At 47.0% G+C, this 23698-nt stretch overlaps 1 protein-coding gene across 1 annotated transcript; it reads right to left on the reverse strand.

Moving 5' to 3' along the window:
• Nucleotides 1-5304: 5304 nt before the first annotated feature.
• Nucleotides 5305-19279, reverse strand: LOC122377641 (sodium-coupled monocarboxylate transporter 1-like). The gene is made up of 12 exons (XM_043357909.1): nt 18835-19279; nt 16705-16906; nt 16338-16485; nt 15817-15991; nt 14639-14817; nt 13973-14089; nt 13639-13768; nt 12646-12853; nt 10693-10847; nt 10149-10378; nt 9903-10003; nt 5305-5967 (listed from the first exon to the last, which is right to left on the reverse strand). Exons 2-12 carry the CDS (start codon nt 16904-16906, stop codon nt 5762-5764), a joined length of 1851 nt encoding a protein of 616 aa, XP_043213844.1. The 5' UTR covers nt 18835-19279; the 3' UTR covers nt 5305-5761.
• Nucleotides 19280-23698: the final 4419 nt, after the last annotated feature.

A 23698-nucleotide genomic window follows, 5' to 3' on the forward strand; every position in this document is an offset into this window, starting at 1 on the left:
AGGTGAGAGCGTGGTGTCCCTTGACGTCGGCAGGCGAGCCGCACCTGCAGGCGTGGACGCCGCTGCAAACATCGGCGCCGACACGTAGAGCGACTGCGATTCTCACTGTCTCGTTGTCCAGGTGGGTTCCCAGACTAGAAGACGGGAGAGCTCTGAGCCATGCTCCGCTTTCAGGCGTCGCTGCGCCTAGGATACGAGCGCGGTCGAATTGGTTGGCTTCGAGCAGAAGGCGGTCCCTTTGGTGTTCGGCGATCGGAGCGTCCCAGGATTTCTGTCGGTCGCGTGTGTCGTCTGCAGGAGCCATCTTGCCGCCAGCTTTTACGAGCCACTCCTCTTCTGCCTGCTTCAGCTCGTTTAAGATTTTATCCGCGAAGCTTGCCGGCAGGATGGTATGTAGCAGCTGCTGGCAGCGGTGGAGCGAAGCGATGAAGCTCGGGAGCGCGACTTCCTCCGTTCTCCTCAGTCCTAGCCCTCCGAGTCCGGTAGGTAGGACGGCCTGTTCCCAGTTCATGTCGCTGAATCTGACATTCACTAGCTCTTCTATCGCCGCTCTGATGACCTCATCTAGCTGTTTCAGCAGCGCAGGATGCTGGAAAAATGGCGCAGCCCGCAACAAGTACTGAAGCTTGGGGAGCCATAGACTATTGCGGAGCAGGTAGAGCGCAGAATGAGCATCGAGTCTCTTCAGCCGCCCGACCATCCGCACGAGGTCCTCCCTTTTGTCCTGTGCTGAAAGCTCCGCAGCGGCTGCCGTCAGTGGCGCTCCGAGGACAGTCTGTTCAATGTTCATCCTCTGACAGGACAGATGCACCTGGAATGATGTGGTGGAGTTGGCTGATGGTTTCTCCCTTGTTGTCGACCGTTGGCACGATGATCTGGCACTTGGAAGGGTTTACTTGCAGTCCGACTCTGGCCATCGCTGGAATGAGTTTCTTCAGGTCAGAATATACATCGGCGCGGTTTCCTCCCAAGGTGCCATCATCTAAAAACCAGGTGTTCATAGAGCATGTAGCGGAGCTAACGATGCCATGAGTTGCCAGGGCGAAGACTGCAGGACCGGATGGATCGCCTTGCTGCACGCCGGCGGCCGACATGATCTTCGCAGTGCCATGGAAAAGAGGCGTCGGTGACGAGTAGGCTTGCCACAGGAGCGGGTACAAAGAGGGTGCGCTGTCCCGCACCACGGCCAGGAAGTGGTCGCGGCGAATGCTATTAAAAGCATTTTGCATGTCGATCTTCACTACGACATCCTCTTCACTGAGGAGCTTGACAAAATGTCGGGTGGCGTGTGCGGCAGCTTCGCATCCTCCGGTTGTTCCAAAGCCCAGCTGGACGGGCCGCAGCTTCTCTCCGAGTTCCGAACATAGAGGCCGAATCGCTACCTTGGTGGCGAGTCTGCGGTACGAAGAGCCGACGGCTATGGGTCTGATACCGCCGCATGGTTTCTCAAGGGCCAGCAGAGAAGCAGTGAAAAAGACCTCTCGGGCTGCGGGGGGAATGTCTCCGCTCAGGGCCAAATTCACCAAGCGGGTCAGAGCAGTGATGAGCCTTCTGCCGGCCTCCCCGCACGTGTAGCCCGTCAAATCCTGGAGATGAGACGGACTGAGTCCGTCCAGTCCCGCGCTGGAGCTCGTGTTGAATGACTTCACTGCAGCTTGGACATCAGCACAGGAAGCTAGCAGCGGCTGAGTCGTGTCGTCCGGAGGTGATGGCAGGCAGATGTCTTCAGGGGCTGGTGGATGTTTCGCTCGCAGAGCGTCGATGGTCTTGCTTGTGTCTTGGGCAACTGCATCAGCGGAGGAGAGAAGACGGAGAGCCCCTTTCACGTCTCCGTCCGACAGCTTAGACTCCACGGCCTTCTTCCATTTTCCGCTCGACCTGTCCTTCGTTCGGTTTTTGGCGACAGTTTTCGGCGCATTCAGAGTCGTCTCGTCGTAGTGATGGGGGTCCGTTGCGGACGGGTCAGTGCGATCGTCGATATAAGCGAATATCTGTCGTTTTATTTTCGCTGTCAGGCTGGACTTGTTAGCCCCTTCTCTCGCACTTAATGCTTCATACGGGAATCGCATAAGTTTGCTCCACGGCCCCACCTCGCTGCTTATGACGGCCTTCTCTATTAGAGTCGCCAGCGCGTCGGCTGCGGAGATCCGGGCTCCCTTGGGAATTCTCCGCACTACTGGACGGGAGCGCCTGAGGCCGGCCAGCGTGAGCCCAAGGTCTACGTCAGGCTCCGGCTGTTGCGGCGCTGTTAGAGCGGACGGCAGACTGGGGCCTGGCTCCGGGCTGGATGGAGTCTCGGAGCTAGCCTTGACGCAGTCCGGGCACCACCAGCGGTGGAGCGCGTTCGCCTGCGCCCTGTTGAGACGGACACATGACATGTGCCAGTGACGACTGCAGATGGCACATTGCATGTACCGCTTCCTGGTGCCGGTTTTTCCACAAAGTGGGCATGTAGGTCGGATGCTGGAATTTAGCGATATTGTAGTTGCTTGGTCAGATTTACTCGTCACAGGTACAGGAACTGGGTTGCGGCATGAGTTATGAGTGGGACCTACAGATATGTCTTTTATTCTCTTGGGGGTTTTCTTGCTGTTTGCGGTGACCCACTTTCCGCTGCTGGGGTCATAGGCCTCTATGGATGAATCGGAATCGATATCCATTTGTGCATCGTAGTTTTTAGGCGTTTCGGAAGTGGCAGGATTAGTTTCTCCTTTGGTGCTAAGTGAGTGAAGGGAGTGCTAAATTGTAAGCACGCGATCAACTCTGAAAAATCGAGCGCTGTAGGCCAGACTCGTCTACTCGAATATTATGGATTTTAACGAAAATATTAGATTTTTCACAGCTTTATATCTTAATTACTTTACATATTCTTACGTTCAAATTATCACCAAATTATTCTACGTAAAATTACGAGCACGTCAATATCAATATGTATGTACAAAACTGATTATCTACGCGAAATGGGCAAAGTTAGCGGGACGAACCAAAAGACGTCCGACCATTTCAATCCTTAGATCAAACATCCAATTATTCATCAATTATTCAATCAATTCAATTAAACATCCAACTCCAATTATTCAACTGGAGTTGGACTATATCCACTAGGCTTTTATATAAAAAATAAATGTTCGCTTATCGAATTTATAGCAACTGCTTGCTTAACTTCAAAATAATGATTTATTGCAGAAAAAGCTTGTTTGCGACATATTTGTAAAGAAACAACGGAAATAGCTTCGACTCGCGCGCTATTCTAGTACATTTTTGGTAGAAAACTTCGTCCAACCTTATGTTTTAGGGCCTTGTTCCCAACCTTGGGCTGTGAAAATGCAATTTTATTCACCTCGGTTTTTGGCTACGGACCTCGTGCCTACCGGCACTCGGTACTCCGCACAAAAACCTCGGTGAATAAAACGCATTTTCCCAGCCCCGGTCGGGAATATATATTACATATGTTGTCTTGTCACCACCGTGTTTATCTCTTTGAGACGCGTCACATGAGTTAAAATTTGACCATTCAGAATTAACGTTAAAACGACCTCAGGTCGACGTTATGTCCTGATCGAAAAAGGACCTCCTGCTGCATATGAATGGATCCGTGTTGTTGAGCTGAACAGTGAACACCTTCCAGGTGCTGTCATCGCTCTACCGCGTCTTCGTCAAAAGTTGTAGAAAAAAAAAATGCTGGTGGCCATCGATGGACATTTCCACTAATGACCTTTCGAGTCATCACTCGCCATAAGTTGCACCCTGTCCCTGGCAATGATGAGCTGATTTGTCATGGCTCCAAAGATATTTTGCGGTTCTGACGAACTTTTTGAAAGCAGGAGGCATTCGTGCTTTTTCTAATTTCTCATTATTTTCTTATGATGAGGTCACGTATTTGACCTGCCTCCAGATCGATGTAAATCCTCAGAATCATGAATTGCTGACACGTACCTATAACCCCTTACATTAGGTATACAGTGTACCAAATTTCGAAGTTATGGGAGAAAAGCTACAAGAATGGCGAGAGGGGAAAGTTTGATAGAGGTATACCATATAACTGAACTTGACATGGCGACCTGACCTTAAGTGACCAGTGATAATTTTTACGCAAGTGATGTAGGTAGGTATACCTACCTAATAGGTTATACCAAATTTCGCGGCGCTGCGCGCCGATTTGTTACACGCGCACACACACATACGCACGCACAAAACTGGGAAGTGTGGCAAAAAAAAAACACCCCTACCCATCGGGTGAAGACTAGAAACCCGACCCCCCCCCCCACTCAAAAATCCGTGGCGACGCCCCTGCAAGATGCGGGAACTATTCCTAATTAGTGTTTCTAGCTTAGTAAAAGAACGTATTGTGCAAACGATGAAAAATGCATAAACGGAAGATTTTAAATGCAATTTTCTCTAACAATTAATGGTAAATTATCTACACATCAAGGAAAAGGTGCATGCTAACTGATAATTTAACGTTCTTGGGGCCAGTTGTTTTCTTCTTTTCTTACGTCGCCCCAATGGCCGCGAATACACTTGTGATAACGCCTATCGTCCGGTTCTCCTTATCTGGGCCATTAACTCCATACGGTCCAGGAAAGCTGGCACGCTACCTTTAATAGAACCATTCTCTGAACGCATTTGACCGGCACTTTCCCCCGGACTGGACAGTATCACCATTTTGATGAAATTTGACATTGCATAGGCCCCACCTTTCTGGTACGGGAACTGAAGACCGATCCTCGAAGCTCCACACCGTTATCCCGCTATCGCCGCTCAAAGTACGAAAGGTGTACTACACTTTGAATCGTGCTTCACTATCTTCACTGTTTAAATGTTTGCGCCGTTTTGAATTGACCGCCAGTAATAAAACTTTTACCCTGGTCATTTCATCAAATTTTATAAAGCCAAAACGTTTTTCGCACTTATTCATCATCGTTAAATTAATTAAATAGTCGTAGGCAATTTCCGCTGTTTCCTTCGGATTCTAGCGGCTCAACAAAGGAATTCCTCCAGCTTGAATCACAATCTCCCTCCAATGTATGACGTATATGTATGACGTCATCTGATCAGTCTCGATCTCAACGACAACTCAATCAGAAGAGCGGCCGCGTAAGCGTAGCGTCAATAATGTATTATCTGCGCCAGTTCTGTAGTAATTTCGCAGGCTTCCAAAGTGGCGGCCATGCTTGTAGTGGTGGTTCGCTCATGAAAATGACTCGCTCATGAAAAAATATTTTTCACCGAGTTCGGTCCTCAAACTATGTTTTTCTGATTCAGAAAAATAAGAAATGCTAGTAAAAAAAATCAGCTCCATACATTGATTTTTTTCGATGATACTGTCCCTTTAACGTGAGAACAATAGAGACCTTGGTTGAATAACTATTTGTCATCCAATGTGGTATTTGCATGCACCTATATTCGCAATAAGGGATAACGATAACAGCTAATCTTATAACTATTATCTCATACATACGTTCAATTGCTAGTTCTTATTTACTATAATACCTAACAAATGCATCATTATTTGCATCTTACCTCTTCATTATAAAAACGTCCACAAAAGTACGTAGTATAAACACAACATGGAACATCACTTTTCACTACCACATTTGTACGTACATAAAATGTCGGATTCATTTATACGTACTCCCCAAATATGTCAAAAAGTAAAAGCGTCAATCGTACTATGATAACTGCTCAAACGAGTAATTCAGCAATGCCATGACAATAAAGCATAGCATTGGGTATCGGTGTACACAGCGAGTGGCGTCCTTTAGTGCCCCTCCGTGTGCTCCAGTCCGCTTCTGTACGTCGCCAGCTGATAGTTACTCTCAGCCTCCTTCTCATCGTTTGTGTAGCCGGTGTTGTGGACGCCGCTCTTCAGATCGAACGAGTCCTGATGACGGTTGAACCGGTTCAGAAGTCTGAAGGCCGTTGGATTAACCAGCGACTTCTTGAAATGATGATGTCGGCTGCATCCTGTAAAAGGAACCAGTCGTGGATTGAATCGTATTTTTTCTTTGTTTCTCGTCAGGTGCTTTATTTGGTAACCGGACAAAAAGTCAAAGGACAAAAAGTCAAAAGACAAAAAGTCAACAGACAAAAAGTCAAATGCGAAAAGTCAAAAGGGATTAAAGTCAAATGGATGAAAGTCAAAATGTGTAAAAGTCAAAACGTCAAAAAGTCAAAACTAAAAAGTCAAAAGAGCAAAAAGTCAAAATGGCAAAAAGTCAAAAAGGAGAAAAGTCAAACGTGAAAAAGTCAAAACGGATAAAAGTCAAAAGCAAAAAGTCAAATGCGGAAAAGTCAAAACAGATAAAAGTCAAAATATAAAAAGTCAAAATGGATAAAAGTCAAAATGTTTGAAGTCAAAAGTAAAAAGTCCAAAGAGAGTCAAATGGCAAAAATGGCAAAAAAACGTGTTTTTCAGAAAATTAATTTAAACACATTAATATGAAGACATTACTCCTTCAACGTATGCATCATGCAATTGTTAATTGTTGATCGATTAATACCACTCAAAGGTCAGATCAATCGGGGAAAACTGTGGTCAATTCTTCCATTTTTGGAAGCCTTCCATTTTTTTAAGGATTTTCCATATAAGGGTACGCAGCATAATATAACCATTGACTGTTAGGTACTTATTGAACGACCTAATAGATACCTGTTTGAAACTGATGTAATCAATCCATTTCATGCTTTGCATCACAATGCTTCATATACACTCTTAGACGTTCTGAATAAAAGACAAAGCTGAAGTTAGGACACCTATGCACCCCATTATAGTCGAGGTCACGACCGGTCACCAGAGGCAAAAAAAGGTCAATGACCTTCCCCTGACTTGCCCCTGACTTCCTTTTACCTTGATAAGGTCACTCGTGCTCCGAAATAGCCCGCAAAATCTTTGTTGTGGTTGATATTTCCCAATAACACGCGATAATCTGCGATTTTACGCACTTCTGGCCTGAGGCTGTACGGTGTACCTCTTATAACGTCATAGCTCTGTGACCTGACATGACCGTCAATTATTTTTTTATAAGTGCATGTATGGCCTAAACTTTTTGAATTCATTTTAAAAGAGATAAAACGCAAAAATTACCCCATCTCTTTTTTATCTCTTTTTTATCTCTTTAAAATGAATTTAAAAAGTTTAGGCCATACATGCACTTACCTATATGCCACATCTGTCAATTCGTAATCCTCAATTATTTTTTTATTTTTAAGTTGCGCAAAGATGCCGCTTATAGGCAATGCAAAATATTGTCGCGCTCTGCTGATCTGTTTAGCAACCATCTCAGAAAAAAAAACTAATGGGAGCTGCAACTGGCCCCCCCCCCCCATGCGAGGGTTGATTCAGACCGGACGTAGTAGGCCTGGCGGGGAAAAGGGCGCTTTAAGTCGGATTCCTCGAAAACAGGTGGTGATAGGAGGCTGAAATTTGGGCAACAGACGTTTAACTTGATCCATCCAAGACGGACCTTTTGACGTATCGCAAAATTTTGAGTAAAGTCAATTCACTGACATCTAACGTTTAACCTTGGGAGAGCAAGAAGACTACCCACAACGGCAAGTGACCTAATCAAGGGTAAATGGTCATGGAATGGTTACGTTTTTGCTAACAAAGCTCAAAGTTTTTCATATAATGTATTCCTGGATCTCGTATGAAATCAGATCCAAGTAGATATACGTACGACAAAGGCTCTGAGACGTCGTCGACGTCGAAATCTATGTGACACGTCGAAAGTTACTAAATGATTTCGAAGTCACATTTTCGCCATTGAACCACCATTCTTCAGATTTCTGCCATTTAAACTATTATTTTGTTGTGTTGACTCTTATGCAATTGTTATTTTTGGTTTTTGACTTTTTGTATTTGACTTTTTATCCTTTTGACATTAAGCGTCTTTGACTTTTGTCCATTTGGCTTTCTGCTTTTGACTTTCCGATATTTGATTTTATATTTTTGACTTATAGCCTTTTTGACTTTTTGCATTTGACTTTAAGCTTATTTGACTTTTTACCATTTGACTTTTATGTTTTTGACTTTTCGCGGTTTTGACTTTTTGCTTTTGACTTTTTGCATTTTTGACTTTTGCTTATTTGACTTTTTGCCTTTTGAATTTTTGTCTTTTGGCTTTTAGTGGATTTGACTTTTTGCCATTTGACTTTTATCTTTTTGACTTTTTTCTCTTTTGACTTTTTGGCATTTGACTTTTTGTCTTTTGACTTTTTGTCTTTTGACTTTTTGTCATGTAATCGCTTTATTTCTGCCGAAATATTTCTTTGTAAAATGTTTATTCTGTTAACCCTCGCCCCGTTGGGGGGGGGGGGCAATTTGGCCCCCTGTGGTTTTTCCTGAATAGCAAGAAAACGGCAACGCGCAGCGCCGCCAAATTTTCAGTACCTTCCCGGGCATCAATTTGACACCTTCACACCGAATTTCAAGTCTTAGGTCACCTTAGGTCAGGAGTTGTTGAGGTCAAACTGAGGTCATGTTCGAGCAAAAATGAACAAAAAACATGCAATCTTGAAACGCTCACCAAATCTACAGTTACCAAGCAATTTCAAAGTTCTACATATGGTCTAGTAGACAAAAAGCGGCGTTACAAAACTATTATCTTGGATTTTCAAAAACTTGGGGTTTTGACCCCTAAAAATTCAAAAAAAATATTTTTTTTTTGAAAAACTAAAAAAAATAAAAAATCCAAATTTTGAAAAAAACGGACTATATGTGATAGTCGCTGCGCTCTTCTATATACATACCAAATTTCAGATCGATATCTCGTTTTTTGGCCAAGTTATAGCGAAAAAAAATTCAAAAATGATGACGTCAAATTTTTGAACTCACTTTTTAGCGATTCTAGACCACGTAGGGCAAAACAAAGACCACCATTGAACTCCCCGTGACGAGCTGCATCGAATCGATACCCATTTTATGCAAAATTTCAACTTTGAAATTTGACCTAATTCGTCCTAACCTTGACCTGACCTTGACCTGACCTTCACCAGAACATAATCTAAACTGACCCCAAAGGCTGCCTGACCCACATAATCGTATTTGACAGATAAAATGGACCATAATACATGCATCACATGATATTTTCATATTGTGAACCTCAGTGACCTGACTTCTGTGACCTGACCTGGTATCAGTGACCTCAGATAGCAAAATATGTGTTTGAAGAACATTTCTCCATCGATGATTTTCAATGAAATGCATTTTACTCGATTTTACAACCCATTTTTTGAAATCCCTGTAAACGGTGAAAATTCGACCTTTGACCTGACCTGTGACGTCATCAGTTTGACCTAGGTCAATAAAATTGGGTCACAAGGTAGTTCCCTGATAGGGCTATCCAACACCGTTTGCCGCTTGTCGCTAGGTTGCGTGATTCTCGAGATCTTAGGGGGGCCAAATTGGCCCCCAACAGGGCGCGTTGCTCCCTGAAACATTTCTATGCTTTTTTAAAATGAAATCTTGACCTATCAGCTTGATTTTTTAAAATGCCAAAGTTAGTCTGCACTGAAACCAAAACAAAAATACAAGCAGGTAGGTAACTGTTACCGTAGACCCGGGAACAGGGGGGGGGGCAGCGGGGCGCCGGTCCCCCCCCCCACCCCAACTTGAGAGCCGAGGGGGCGGCGCTCCCTCAACATTGAGGCAGCGAGGAAGGATCTTTGCGGGCGAGCGCGCATGTCTCGCCAAAAGGTACGCCTATTTTTTCATTTTATTTCTCAAAAGCACTCATCAAGTCAAGGCTGCACTTCCACAAGGTGATGTTGATTGCATAACATTCAATGCAATTGCTAATCTGTAAAGTGATCAGAAACTCTTCACTCTAACAGTAATCTAATTATATCTTCCAGTGGCAGTGTGCCGGATAGACTGACATTAAGTGAGTGGGCTCACTAACCGGTAAATATGCTGCCGATGATGCCGACCAGCAAACAGATCAGAAGTCCAACCATGGTGTATAGCTGGTACGACACGGTGTAGATGTACTGCTCCAGGACACTGGTGGGAGGGGGTACAGGTCACCATGGTGTAGAGCTGGTATAACAAATGCCCACTTGCTCCCAAAATATTTATTCCGAAGATATTACTTAGTGCATATGACCATCTGACTAGACAACTATTAGTCGTGCTGACTGCTGCCTACCCTGGCGCGTCGTCACCGGTCTCCGGGGCGCTGGACGTGGTCGCGGTCGGCGCTGGTGTGGATGACGTCACCGCGGTGGATGACGTCACCGCGGCGGCCAGTGACGTCAGATTGGTACCGCAGCCGGCCACGGAGGAGGGCAGCGGGGGCGGCTGGGCGCCGCTGCTGAAGGCGCCGAATGACATCCAGATGCAGAACGCCAGCGCCGTCACGAACCCGGCCAGGGTGCCCTGTCGGACGGGTCGGGACGGATACAGCAGGCATTCACACGGTGGTGTTTTCCAATCGTGGAACGATCTAGAGCGACACTCGATTTTGATGTTTTGTAAATATATTTTAATATTTTGAATGACGGAACACCTGTCATCTGAGACCAGTATCACTTCTTTATTAACTTATTTGAAAACTAACTACTAAACTAGAAATTGAATTAGTTTGATAATTTCTCACATGGTACGCACACTGTGTCTATCATATCGCTCGTCTGGTGGTATGAATCATTGTTCCGCCGGGGTAGTGGCTATGGCGTGGCGACCGACCTCACCTTGCCGTTGGCGAAGGGGACGAAGATGCCCAGTGTGAAGACGCCGAGCAGGGGTCCTCCGAAGGCGCTGGTGATGCTCATGGTAGCCTGCAGGACGCCGCCGAGGTTGCTGGCGACGAACGCGAGGCCCACGGCGACGAGGCCGTACAGCATGCCTGCCACACAACATTGTGTCAGTCCCGCGGTACAACAGACCTGCCACACAACACCGTGTTTGTCCTGCACAAACCTGCCACACAACACTGTGTCAGTTCCGCGCTAACCAGACCTGCCACACAACGCTGTGTCAGTCCCGCGGTACAGCAGACCTGCCACACAACACTGTGTCAGTCCCGCGGTACAAACCTACCACACAACACTGTGTCAGTCCCGCGGTACAGCAACCTGTCACACAACACTGTGTCAGTGCTGCACAAACCTGCCACACAACACTGTGTCAGTCCCGCGGTACAACAGACCTGCCACACAACACTGTGTCAGTCCCGCGGTACAAACGTGCCACACAACACTGTCAGTCCCGCGGTACAGCAACCTGCCACACAACACTGTGTCAGTCCCGCGGTACAAACCTGCCACACAACACTGTGTCAGTCCCGAGTTACAGCATGCCTGCCACACAACACTGTGTCAGTCCCGCGGTACAAACCTACCACACAACACTGTGTCAGCCCCCGTTACAGCAGCCTGCCACACAACACTGTGTCAGTTCCGCGGTACAACAAACCTGCCACACAACACTGTGTCAGTCCCGCCGTACAGCATGCCTGTCACACAACACTGTGTCAGTTCCGCGGTACAGCATGCCTGTCACACAACACTGTGTCAGTCCCGCGGTACAGCATGCCTGGCACACAACACTGTGTCAGTCCCGCGGTACAACAGACCTGCCATACAACACTGTGTCAGTCCTGTACCTACTGTAGCAGACCTGCCACACAACACTGTGTCAGTCCCGCGGTACAACAGACCTGCCACACAACACGGTGTCAGTCCCGCGGTACAGCAACCTGCCACACAACACTGTGTCAGTCCCGCCGTACAGCAACCTGCCACACAACACTGTGTCAGTCCTGTACTGTAGCAGACCTGCCACACAACACTGTGTCAGTCCCGCGGTACAGCAGCCTGCCACACAACACTGTGTCAGTCCCGCGGTACAACAGACCTGCCACACAACACTGTGTCAGTCCTGCACTGCAGCAGACCTGCCACACAACACTGTGTCAGTCCCGCCGTACAGCAACCTGCCACACAACACTGTGTCAGTCCCGCCGTACAGCAACCTGCCACACAACACTGTGTCAGTCCCGCCGTACAACAGCAACCTGCCACACAACACTGTGTCAGTCCCGCCGTACAACAGCAACCTGCCACACAACACTGTGTCAGTCCCGCCGTACAACAGCAACCTGCCACACAACACTGTGTCAGCCCCGCGGTACAGCAGCCTGCCACACAAGACTGTGTCAATTCCGCGATACAGCATGCGTGCCACACAAGACTGTGTCAATTCCGCGGTAAAGCAAACCTGCCACACAAGACCGTGTCAGTCTTGCACAAACCTGCCACACAAGACCGTGTCAGTCCTGCACAAACCTGCCACACAACACTGTGTCAGTGCTGCACAAACCTGCCACACAAGACCGTGTCAGTCCCGCGGTACAGCATACCTGCCACACAACACTGTGTCAGTCCCGCGGTACTGACACAGTGCCACACAGCACGGTGTCAATTCCGCGGTACAAACCTGCCACACAACACTGTGTTTGTCTTGCACTGCAGCAGACCTGCCACCCAAGACCGTGTTTATCCTGCGCTGCAGCAGACCTGCCACACAAGACCGTATTAGTCTCGCGACGACTGACAGCTCAGTCCAGCAATGAGCAAACCTACCGCATATGAGTACCTGTGGTGACTGTTGCCAGCCAACATCTTAACATCTTTTTCCCTTACTGATGATTCTGAGGGCCCACGACTGCTTTTCGGCCGACATTTTCATAAAGAGCGGGATGTTTCCGACAAAGTCCTTCCAGGTGACCGCAGCCAGCGCGTTCAGACCAGAAGACACGGTGCTGAGAGCTCCCGACATGATGCAGGCCACAAACAGTCCCGGTAGGCCGGTGAGGTAGGACATCTGGTCCAACACGAAATACGGCACCAGCTGCAAACGAGAACAAAACACATTTCATCAGCGAAGAGCGCATTGTTTCGCATATTTATCGATTGGGAATTATTTTGGAATTTTACCTAAATCACTTATCAAGGGTAAAGCGAACACCAACTTCAAGCGTTTTGAGACCGTATACACACAGGGTGCCCGGAAATTATTTGCCCCTCCATCAGCTGGCCGCAATAATTAATAAGCAAAGAGCCCCCGGGTCATGGTTTATTTACCGATATATCCCCTGCCCTGTCCTACCCATTCTCTCATCCACCATGGCATTCCTTAGATCAAGATGTCCAGAGTATCCGCGCTGATGTTCAGCCACACCTTTCACAGGTTTCCCTAAAGTCCGTTTTCTGTGGGAGCTGGTACAATCTTGATGAGCTTCTCCTTCATGATTCCTTATAGGCTTTCGATTGGGATTAGGACAGAGGATTCGATTTGACTTTCTACTTCATTCCAGTCTTCACCATAACTTCAGCGCGATGACGTTTTGTCAAAAAGTTTCTTTCGTCATAGTAGACATCACGTTCAGATGCAAGTTACGCCTGCGAAACACTGGCCCCTGGCGCCTCACAGGTATCAAGGTCAGGTGACCAGGTTAAGTCATATGACTAACGGACATCTGTGGATAGCCTGAGGCACGGTCATAGCAAATTTTCAACAGTTCTTAAAGTGCACGGTGGGATTATAGCTGAATGAACAAGGGGCAAATAATTTCCGGACACCCTGTATGTGATACTCTAGCTAACGTTTTATTTTTTCTTTAAAGCTCCATTCACCTGGTCCTTTCTCTGGATCAGCCCCTGCTCTAGTGGGTTGCAATCGGCGTAGTTAGCAAATATGGCCAGTCCACAGAGGCAGGCCAGAGTCCCGAAGAGCATGTAACCGGGAGCCAACAGAAGGCAGCATCTGTAAAGGTAACAATCAATTAAGTGGCAGCCGGAAGAAAGCGTCCTTGCTGGTCCTGAGCCGCTCTGAGATTATTATGGACTGCTTTGATGCGCATGCGCTGTCCTCTACATCAGACGAAGCAAACGATGCCACATTATTAAGATCTCAGGCTTGCCGGAGCACTGAGGCAGTTATGTCGGAGGTATGGACGATATGACTCACTGTTTTGCTGCTGTCAGGCTGGGCAGACTGTTGTACCGCTGAACCGCGGGCTGTGAGACTCCCGACATCCCCACGCCCGCAAATATCGAGCCAAAGAAGAGATTCCAGAAATTATGCCTGCAATCACAAAGCTCAGTTATCATTCCTCGGTTAGCGAACAACATTACAGAATATAGAAAATGCATCTCTGATCTCAATGCTACAATATCTAGTCGAGTGAGTTTGATCCGCTTTTTTTTCGTAGAGTTGGTAATGTAATAGGTACTACAATATCCAAGTACCTACATATTTAACTCCCAGGGCCAATCATTCATTTTAATTCCCAGGGCATTTTTATAGCATTAGTCACGCTTACCGCTACCCGATTTCGTTGAAAACCAAGTATATACCTAGTTAACACTTTTCATCTAAGCCTGATAGACTGTTTTTTTTTTATTTAAAACCTTTCTAATTTTCCAGTTCCGTATTTCAGAAACTCTCTACCTTTTTTTTATAAAAAGCGCGTACGGGCGCTTACCAATGTATGTGCCCGAGCGTTACCTACTAGTATTTATTTTTGCGTCATGTCTTCATGTTTGTGAATGCATTTGTTCTACCCTATGCCTAGTTGGCTAGTATTTCGACAAATTAATGAAGCGTATATGGTATTACCATTTGTCTTTTCACCTTTCCCATAAGTCAAAGTTGAAGTTGAAAATATTCAGCCTGTCTTGCTTTGCGCTGATGGTGAAAATGTTACCGAAGCCTCCGACGTTGATGGCTCCCTGGACGATGATGGCGACCATTCCGGCGGCCATGATGGCTGCCTGAAGGACGTCGGCCCACACCACGGCCTTCATACCGCCCTGAAAAATAACGGCACGGTGTTTCCAGTCAGTTTTATGGACCTTTTTCCATGGGAACCATAATCTCGTTAAACTTGATAACATTCTAATCTGTTTGAAAACGGAGGGATCTATGGAATACATTGCACAACGAGCCTTTGTCTGTAACGGCGCCGTTTTGAGCTGCAGAAAACCGACGTGGTTATAGTCATGTGGTAGACAGTAATATGTAGACCGCTTGACGAACCTTTTTTCGAAACTTGTGCGAAACAATGAGTGCACAGTGCACACTACCTCATTTTTTATAAAGAAAAATAATCTTCACAGTTTTAATCGTTACGGAACTGCAGCTCACGCAATGGGACTGACATAAAACAAAGACACATGCAGGTGTATAAGCACTTTAAATTTGTATTTCTGGTATGTGGGTGGTTACATTACAGGGCCAAATAAATGGATCAACAAATCCGCCACCGTGACTCAGTCGACTCGGCCGACTCTACGAATGACTCGGCCGTTAACCATGCTTCACGTAAGGCGGTGTAAGTACGCGGTGCCATTTTACACACGGCGAGGCTTCCTTACGAAGGCGGTGTAGTCGCGGTGCCATTTTACACAGGGTAAGGTTCCGTTACGAAAGCGGTGTAGGCGGTGCCGACGGCGGCCGTATATGAAGATTAAAAGGCTCACTCGGTGGGTAAGGTTCCGTTACGAAAGCGGTGTAGGCGGTGCCGACGGCGGCCATATATGAAGATTAAAAGGCTCACTCGGTGGGTATAGGGTTCCGTTACGAAAGCGGTGTAGGCGGTGCCGACGGCGGCCGTATATGAAGATTAAAAGGCTCACTCGGTGGGTAGGGTTCCCTTACGAAAGTGGTGTAGGCGGTGCCGACGGCGGCCGTATATGAAGGTTAAAACTAAAAGGCTCACTCGGTGGGTATAGGGTTTCCTTACGAAGGCGGTGTAGGCGGTGCCGACGGCGGCCGTATAGTGTAAGGTTCACACGGTAAGGCTCCCTTACGAAGGCGGTGTAGGCGGTGCCGACGGCGGCCGTTCCGATGATGCTCATCTCGAGTGTGAGCGGCGTGGTCGAGCTGAGGGCCAGCGCCGGCGCGTACAGAGCCAGAGCCATGTAGAAGGTGATCTGTATCAGCGAGCTGGCCACCACGACACCGTGCAGGGCCGGGCTGGCGAACCTGCAAACAAGGTGGGCGTAATAGGCATCGTATCGATGGCATGCATGAGCGTAACAGACAACAGTTTATGTATATGTATGAATGAGCATAAAAACTTCAATTGTGCTTGAAGGTAATACAATGGATACGATGAACTCCAGTTTCCATATAATCCACGACAAAAAAAGATAAAGGTAGATAGCTTTTTGGTATTCAAAACCTACTGCAAGGACCAAGGAGCCATCGAAATTCGAGCAAAGTTTTAGATTGTACCTAGTAAGGTACGAATATGTTATGCATTCGGTGTAACTAAGTAATGCACCCATTGCGTTACATCCGTGCAACATATGCCCAACACTTCACTTACCTTTCTTGGATGTACTCGTACACTGATGTAAGCTTACAGGCATAGAAAATAGGAACGTATAGAAATGCGACTATCGGTACAGTCACAATAGACGTTATAAAGTTGAGCCAAAGCTCAGCTCCGTTCATGAACATCTCGGCAGGAACACCTGAAAAGGGCGGGGGGGGGGGCGCAATCATTCATTTGTCAAATTAATAATGCGTAATTGCGCTTTGTACAAAGGCGGAGAAAAGAAATGAAATGGCGGATGCATAGACTGCTCCACATCAAATGGCATCTCATGGCCCATGCCGGAGACTATTGGCTTCAATCTGTTGATGGTGGCTTCCTCCCTGATGTCTGGTAATTTCAAAGGAGCCTCACTAACCGAGAATGAGTATGGCGGAGAGGAAGGAGACCATGACCGATATGGAGACGGGCAGCACGCGCAGGTTGCGGCCTCCGAGCAGCATCTCGTCATTGGAGTGCTGGCCGCGGCAGGCGTAGTAGACGCCAATGAGCAGCGAGAGCAGCAGCGTGCCGCCAAACACGCAGTAGTCGACCACGCTGAAGGACGGCGCTCCCTCCATCTGCAGAGGGGCAGCAGAATCATCCACCAGTCACCACCATTGAACTCCCCGTGACGAGCTGCATCGAATCGATACCCATTTTATGCAAAAATATCAACTTTGAAATTTGACCTAATTTGACCTGACCTTGACCTGACCTTGACCTGACCTTGACCTGACCTTCACCAAAACATAATCTCATCTGACCCCAAGGGCTGCCTATAGTGCCTGTCCCACATAATCGCATTTGGCATAGAAAATGGACCATACAACTTGCATCACATGATATTTTTTTTATATTGTGACCCTCAGTGACCTGACCTCGGTGACCTGACCTGGTATCAGTGACCTCAAATAGCAAAATATGTGTATGACGAACATGTCCCCATCGATGTTTTTCAATGAAATGCATTTTATTCGATTTTACAACGCATTTCTTGAAATGCCTGTAAACGGTGAAAATTCGACCTTTGACCTGACCTGTGACGTCATCGGTTGGACTGGGGTCAATGAAATCGGGTCACAAGGTAGTTCCCTGTTGGGGCTATCCAACGCCGTTTGTCGCTTGTCGCTATGTTGCGTGGTTCTCGAGATCTTAGGTAGGGGAGCCAAAATGCCCCCCCCCCCCCATCAGACTGCGCTGCTCGGCAGACCCCATCAGGGCGCGGGTTAAAAAGTGAATATAACATTGTTCTTCACAGTAAAAAAAAGTCACAGAAGTGCAAATAAAACTTAATCATGCAAGAAAGGCGCCTAAATTAAATCGTCCTTAGAAATGTCTGTGTCATAGTTGATGGATAATATTTACCGCTAACAGATTTTAGGACGGCTTTACGACTATGTGTGGTGTCGTTCGGCATACATTGAGCGTCATGGGTGGTGTAAAGACCTGCGCCTCAGCGCACTACACCTGCGCACTACACTCTTTGTCTTTTGCTGGAGAGGCTCGGTGGGAAGGGATGGGCATTGGGCAGAAACTCCTCCATGGTATCTGACCTACATAGTTGCGAGACGACTGAAGTTCCGGAAACCTGCAGTGAATGTCGTGTTTCTGTTGGCCGAGGTAGACCGCTGAAGGCCATAGAGTCTTAAGTAAAAACCAAGCGCCATCGCAATATTAGCTCAACGTCGCAACCAAGAGTTGCAACAACAACAACAACAACAACAACAACAACAACAACAACAACAACAACAACAACAACAACAACAACAACAACAACAACAACAAAAATACATTTGCAAACGCAGGGTCTTCCACCGGCGTGACCCCCAAAAAATATGGATGTTAATCGCAAAACGCAACAAAATTGTTTCGTTTCGATGTGATATTGTACCCCTTAGCCGACCCCTGGCATTCATATGCTGGTTACGTAACCTAGGAAGGGGTGCCTTGTCTTTATCAGAACCTTGCATTTAAACGTATATGTCCAAGACGTTCAAGTGAACATTTAGATAGGGGATTCTACCGGTAGAATCCGAACAAAAAGAGCATGAATATGTAACAACATAATAACAGCTAACATATACAATGATACATGCGTAATATGGTATTGTACCTATACGTCATACAAGTGTATGTATATGTCATATGGTCACTGGGTACCGTGCTCTCTCCTAATAATAATACCATTTATGTTAATACTTTTTATGCCTCGGAATACTCCCTTGCCACTTATTTCGGAAACCAAATTGACATGCCACAAGCATTTTGTAACATGGCTTTTTATGTATTCTTAATCCTATAAAGGCACGATACCTATGTATTATGCACGTTGCACAAACATGAAACACGTACACAATTAATTCCTTATCGCATTCTAGTGACCTATGCGCAACTTATCCAGGCCAACAAACTACAGACCATTATCGTTACAAACCATTACCATCCAACCGACTCCAATCCCATCACTCCGAAATGTGCCGTTTCACCGACCGCCAGCACCACTTACCGTGTCAGAATGTGTTTGACGTTTGTCGACAAAGAACCGTCTCCTGCCACCGCAAGTCAGTCACGGTACGCCTGCCGTAGCCACAGTTCACAGTGTCCCGGTCGCAGCCACAGTCCACAGGATGCCTGGCACTGTCACAGTTTCGTCACAGTCATCCTGTCGCTGCCACAGCTTTGTCACAGCATTCTGATCGCAGCCACGGCTATCGTAGTGTCCCACACCTGCTGTCACAGCTCAGTCACAGTGTTCCTGTTGCTGCCACAATGCACAGCCTCTGCCACAGTTAGGCCACAGTGCCCCTCGGCCCGCTCCTGATCACGCGCCGCGCTGCTGACACAGTGAGACCCGCGCGGCTGCCGGCTCACAACTGCGGCAGGTGGGGACGGCGGTAGCCACCAGCAGACGCTGTAGTCAACTCGACCGGAGGCCTCGCCAGACGGGTGAAACGGCGGAGCACACACAACCGTGGACCAGTCTCGGCCTCAGTGGGCTTCAGCCGCCCGGGCACGAGCGGAACGAGTGAACAGGTCCCGTTGGAAGTCAAAGCTTACAATCAGATTGCAGTTTATGCCTTTGATGCATTTGTTGCGAAATGTTTTGCAGCTTGCGCTTAGAAGTACGAGATGGCACAAATAGGACTGTAAAAATGATGACCTTACCGTGATTATCCTACTTCATGCATAGAAGGGGCGCGCAGTGTGGTCGGTCGATCAATCATGTCACCATACCTATGTAGGTAGCTGTTGCACCGTTGCTGTGAATGAAGCCGGTAGATCGATAATCACCTAATCAGCCCTTGTTACATACGTGGTCAGTCGATAAACAGCTGTTCGTATGTGTTGGACCGTTGGACCACCAACTGCTCATTGTTCAGCTGGTCACCGGACGACTGGGAAGTGCAGCTACATCGGCTGTACTTTTGTGTTATGAGGTTATCGGTGGAGCCGACAAATAACTAAATGAAAATACTTTTATTTAGCTATTTGTTGGCTCTACCGATAACCTCTTAACACACATATGTCCTTACATAATCAGCAACCGGATATCCTCTATGACGTTGGTCGTGGACTCGTGCCTTACGTGCATATTCGTCTGACACCAGAGACCTTGGACATCGAGCAACCATATGTGCACAGCATTCTGATGCTGCCGGCACGGAATCACGAACTGCATGACCTGCACAAGTTCACTGTGCACATTACCTCGGCCTGCACCAAAGGCTTTCAGAAATAGCCCACCGGAATATGTGCATGCCTATAATTGAAGCGATAGCGCGCTCCTTGGGTATGCTATACACATGTGACCTGCGTGATGGTCCATCGCTGTCGCTGCCATACAGGATGTATGCAGATTCGGCCCACACGAACCCTGCAGATGTCTCAAGAAGAACGGTGTCTATTTTTAGCACAAGGAAGCTCACATATTGATACTTCAATCTTAGGCTGGAGGGATCCACTTATTATTGTCTCAAAGCTACTTCTTTACCTAACAGCAAACCTAATTTTAGTTGTATCGGTGATTTGTATCTAAAACTTCTAGCCACTTTCCACTACACAAAAAAAGAATGCCAGTGAAGTTATTGCGTGTAACGGTGGAAAACGGCCGTCAGTAATCACAGTTTGTACGTAGGTATCTTGTGAACTTTACATATGGTACCTTTTACAGGTGCTGGTCTGGATGTGCTTCGTGGACGCGCAGGCGACGCAGACGGTTTCCCTGCCAGACAGCTGGACTGCCAGCCAATGGGGTAACGTATCCATGTGATGACTCAGGATCAGTGGAAGGCTGCATGCTATCTCCGTAGTCCAGCATGCGGCCTCTTGGTGTGATGCATTGACTTTTACAATAAGCGTTGATTTTAATTAATATTGGTCGCTCCGTCACGTAAGCCTGAACTAATGTTCTCGCGCCTTTGTCACTGAAAGAAACTGAAGGACGCTCTAGAACACTGAAGGTGCTCTGTTCCCATTGGTTTGTGCTGGGTTATTAACCTGGTGTTCTTTGTTGGTGACGGGGAGGGGGCCATTTGAAGGTCAGTGCGGTCGTAACCGTGAAAAACTGTTAGCCTATTTGAACTTCGGGCCGTTTGATGGGAGCACATTCGTCTCGGGCGAGATATGTGAATTCTCGCAGCGAAAAACCGAACACCGTTCCGTCTTTTCCACCCTCTGGACAATCAAATCCTTCTCCGCCGCGCCTCCAACCCCTAATCTGGACCGAACGGTCACGTTCATCCGACGTGGGCAGCTTCTCAGGGCAGACCAACTTGCGGTGGGGTGACCTTTAGTAAAGGCTGGGCTGTCTTTCCATTGAGACAGGCTCAGCAGCCTCGGTGGCGCACCAGGTTGGCCACCCACCCTGTCTTTCCTCCCCCATCATCATAATCCTTTCGGCTCTGAAACGGTCTTGTTGGACCGAAAGAGCCCCATCCTACAAAATAAAAAGAAAGCGAAAGGCGAAAGGAGCTCAGTGCCCAGTAGCTTGTCAACGACGTTGAGTCGCTGGACGCTTAGCTCAGGGCACGTCCTTTTCTGCTCATGCTGAAAATACCGCACCTCGGTCATTCAAGGTCACTTCACTAAGTCACCAGGTTTGTTTTTCCGTGGGGAAGAACATGTTAACGTTAAAAATGAAAAATGCAAACGTAAAAACGTTAGAAAATGGACAAGTCTGGCCTTCAATGAACTTTGCTCCTCAATATTTGACGTAAACTTAAAAGTTATCAATGTACTTTTTATTTTTGACGACCTCCCGAACGTCGCTTACTGCTTGTGCCGCGTCTTGGCGTTACATAACTCAGGAGCTGGGTGAAAGGGGGGCATTAGAACGCCTAATTCTCGGCACGAGGATCTCGGACCATAATGACATTACGTTCGATGTGCTACGTTCCAGGCTGCACGCTGGCGGTGCTGAACGGTTCCTCAGTGCCGGAGGGTCGGGGTCAGGTCTCCAGTCGCGGCTACCCGGCGCCGTTCGCGGACCGCGCTCTGTGCGAACGGCACGTGTTGGTGGCACCACCGAACCACCTTGTGAAGCTGACCGTCACAGATCTGGACCTGGAGCCGTCACCGTCCGGGTACGGTGACCATAGAGATCTTATATACAAGATCTCTATTCTCTATATATAAGATATAAGATATATGTATATAAGATCTCTATGACGGTGACCGCACAAACCACAGGGCCTCCGTCACATTCTGTGATCTTATTGCGTTTCTATCCCGTTGTATTCATTTCCCTCCCGCAGTAGTCGTTTCGGGGTGCCATGTGGGAGAGTGGAAACGTCTTATGTGGTTTGATGTAGTTTTGCTGTCAGTACGTGGGTGTAGAGCAGCAATAATGGCTATCAGTTTGAATTTGAAATTCAAATTGCGTAATTTAAAGTGACAGATTTTGTGCAAACATTAAATTTTTGTCATAACAACGCGTTAATCCAGCTCATAGCTATCCATCCACGAACGTTATCTACCATCCACTCAAAATATGATGTTCATTTTGATTACAAAAACTTAAAACGACGACTCTGGATATTTAAAAGGTGTGATTTGTGAAAGCAGGGGGTAGGTAGGTAGGGTAGTTAACAGTTTCCGTATTAAAAAAGCGGCAGTGGCCTCTTCCTCCTGCTATTTTGTCCCTATAGCGCCGCCTTATGTAACTCCCAGTTTCTCATGGTGACCAGCTGTTTCGTCCATTTCTCTGCCAGGCCCGGGTCAATGGGCTGTCTCTCGCTGTTCCTCCACTGGCCCGACGGCGGCGACCATTTTCCACCAGTGACGTCATACCGTCGGTCCGGTGACGTCACTGTGTGCCACACCAGCAGCGTGGGCCGCTCGTGGTTCAGCGCCTCTCGCCGCCTGGCGCTGGAATTTGTCTCCGAGAGAAACCCAGAGAAACACCGCGGGTTTTCCGCAGAGTTCAAGTTTGTTGACCGTGGTGAGGAATGGCTATTTGTTTTGGTGCGCCTATGTACAAGAATATTGGGTGCGCCTAACACCACCGTTCATTTTATGCTTACGTTTTCCTAATTATTTCGAATTACCTTCCTAAGTACGCACCCATGTCTCCAATTTTATCGCTCCTGTTATTGTTACCTACCTCTCTTTATTGCGGGACTTTCTGATAATTTAATTACGCTCCTATTGCACAGTGCTTTCCGCGATAACTAATTTTCGGACCTGCGATAACGATAAAACGATAAGACAGGTTTGCGATAACGTTAAACGATAAACGATAAAATTAAATTTTTCAAAACATTAACAGCGATAGCGATAAAACGATAAAACGATAACGATAATTGTTTTAACAGCGCTAACGAAACGATAAACGATAAAACGATAACGATAATTGTTTTTTTTAACAGCGATAACGAAACGATAAGCGATACAACGATAACGATAATTATTTTTGAACAGCGATAACAAAAGCGATAAGAAATACAGCTTAAATAAGTGTAGGTACTTAACGTTTATTTGCAGATCTACACTAAGCATATGGCAACAGGTTGCGCACACATACTGTCGCGCGGCATACACTGTCGATCGTTTTCCATTTTTCCATCGTCTTCCATCCCGTTTTACATTTAATCGTTTATCGATTATAATTTTTGTAACTTGCGGTAAGTGGATGAGCGATAATTTTGAAAATATAGCGATACACGATAACGATAACCAATTTACTTAACAGCGATAATTATCGATTATCGTTTATCGCTCATCCTATCGCATGCGGAAACCACTGTTATTGCATGCCCGTAACCGAATTCTCGATAACTTAGGTACCTCACAAATGAATGCACATAATAAACTGACACAGACCGGCAGGCGTGGTCAGGTCTCACGGGTTTTAGCGGTAGGTTTTGCCCCTT

The sequence above is a fragment of the Amphibalanus amphitrite genome, unplaced genomic scaffold, assembly GCF_019059575.1.
Source record: "Amphibalanus amphitrite isolate SeventyFive unplaced genomic scaffold, NRLGWU_Aamphi_draft 000048F_arrow, whole genome shotgun sequence".
Classification (NCBI taxonomy): Eukaryota; Metazoa; Arthropoda; class Thecostraca; order Balanomorpha; family Balanidae; genus Amphibalanus; species Amphibalanus amphitrite.

What these genes read in the sequence shown, in the direction of transcription:
- LOC122377641 (XM_043357909.1), bottom strand. Translation starts at nt 16,906, where the DNA reads ATGGAGGGAGCGCCGTCCTTCAGCGTGGTCGACTACTGCGTGTTTGGC. An exon ending in TGATCCAGAGAAAGGACCAG is followed by an intron (nt 12,854 to 13,638) that starts GTGAATGGAGCT and finishes TCTCGTTTGCAG; the next exon opens with CTGGTGCCGTATTTCGTGTT. An exon ending in CATCGGCAGCATATTTACCG is followed by an intron (nt 5,968 to 9,902) that starts GTTAGTGAGCCC and finishes TTCCTTTTACAG; the next exon opens with GATGCAGCCGACATCATCAT.